The sequence below is a fragment of the Antrostomus carolinensis genome, unplaced genomic scaffold, assembly GCF_000700745.2.
Source record: "Antrostomus carolinensis isolate BGI_N321 unplaced genomic scaffold, ASM70074v2 scaffold24645, whole genome shotgun sequence".
In the NCBI taxonomy this organism is placed as follows: Eukaryota; Metazoa; Chordata; class Aves; order Caprimulgiformes; family Caprimulgidae; genus Antrostomus; species Antrostomus carolinensis.
Genome location: NW_010317411.1, coordinates 59,398 through 60,865, shown reverse-complemented (window position 1 = coordinate 60,865; position 1,468 = coordinate 59,398). Strand labels below are relative to the sequence as shown.

The following is a 1,468-nucleotide window of genomic DNA, read 5'->3' as shown; positions in this document are numbered from 1 at the left end:
CTTGGGTGAATAAAAGGAATAAATAGAGCAATGGACTTTAGAAGAGGTTTCTCTCTCTAAACTTGAGGCCTCCCAGGGACTCGACCAGTAAATTTCTCCTACTGCCAGAACAGAGGTAGAGATGCCTGACTCAATTTGAGTCTATTCTAAAACAGCAGACAACTTTCAGATGACCTTGAAGGGACGAATCAGACTTCAAAAGCCAGCATTTCCTCACCCATTGTACTTAGCAGCTGATAATGAACGTGTACCCTAAAGGCCACCATTCTCTGCATGTGGCAAACAGTGTCTCTGAGGGGCAGCAGTCACAGTCATCTGCTGAGATGAGATCAAACAAGCTGAATAAAGGCCACTTGCTGACCGGTGGGCAAGGCTGAGACACAAATAAATAATGCTGTCCCCACTGGCGATCAGGCACATACATAGAGGTGCTGCCTTTTCTCCTGTACCTGCAGAATTCCTCCCTTCTAAACCCAGCCCTACAGCCAGGAGGAGTGGGTTAAAAATAAAGCCAATTGGTATGAACAATCTGCTTATCTAGCCTAACAAAAGCAGACCATTTCTCAGTGTTATCTAGTGAAGACCTCTTTTGCCACAGGGCGCTGGCTAAGAACATTATCCAAGCCTACTGAAATGAAACACAAAATATCTTCAGGGACACCGTCCAGAGGAGCAAAACTTATTAAAATTAATGATTCAGTGTGTATGCCTCTCTCCCATTAGGAGGAGATTCCGTTTCCTGAAATCAGACTATCCTGTTCTTCCCTGAAGATACTTAAATAGACTGATACAAATCTGACAGCATCCCTAATTACAGTGGGAAATGCATTACAAAACGTGCACGCAGGGAAATTCAGTTGCATAAGGTGCAGGTGCCTGCAGCATCACTCACGGGAGCAGAGATCTCCACGGCTGAACAGCCCCTCTGAGCACTCCGAGAGGCATCTGCCTTCCAGCAGGACGTGGGTGGAGAGACAAGCTGTACAGTCCTGAGAGGTGTTCCCCAGGCAGCCAGCACAGGAGGAGTGGCACTCTGCAAGGAAGGGAGAAACAAGAGGATGGAGAGAGAAGGATCAGGTCTCGTTTACCTTGGTTGTTCCTTTCCCAGAGTGGAGCTAGACTGCCTTCTCCCCAGTGATGAGAGGAAGGTATTTCCTTTACAGGATTCCCTGCTTGTGAGAGGTAGACAGGGCAGGAGTACAAAGGCTGTATAGCACGCTTCTCCAAGATGAGAAGCAACCACAGATAGCTGCATATGTCTCTCAATCACAGCAAGTTCCTAAATCCTTTGGTCACAAATGGTAGGCAGAGTATATTTTCCCCCAGAGTACTAATATATGCCCCATTCTGAAAGTTACTGAGTTTAGACATTCCTGACTGCCATAAAGCAAACACAGGGGCTCAAAGCACGTCAGAACCAAACATCACACAAGATCACCCCGGACACTTAAAACCCAGCACAGCCCTG

The 1,468-nt window shown here is 46.9% G+C and overlaps 1 protein-coding gene across 1 annotated transcript in view; it reads right to left on the bottom strand.

Moving 5' to 3' along the window:
* Positions 1-1,468, bottom strand: part of LOC104525429 (extracellular matrix protein FRAS1-like) — a gene marked incomplete at both ends in the record, with an annotated part of 32,830 nt that overhangs the window by 5,979 nt on the left and 25,383 nt on the right. The window contains one exon of the mRNA XM_010168584.1: positions 893-1,033. Within this exon, the coding sequence (XP_010166886.1) occupies positions 893-1,033 (141 nt within the window). The remainder of the gene's footprint in view (positions 1-892; positions 1,034-1,468) is intronic.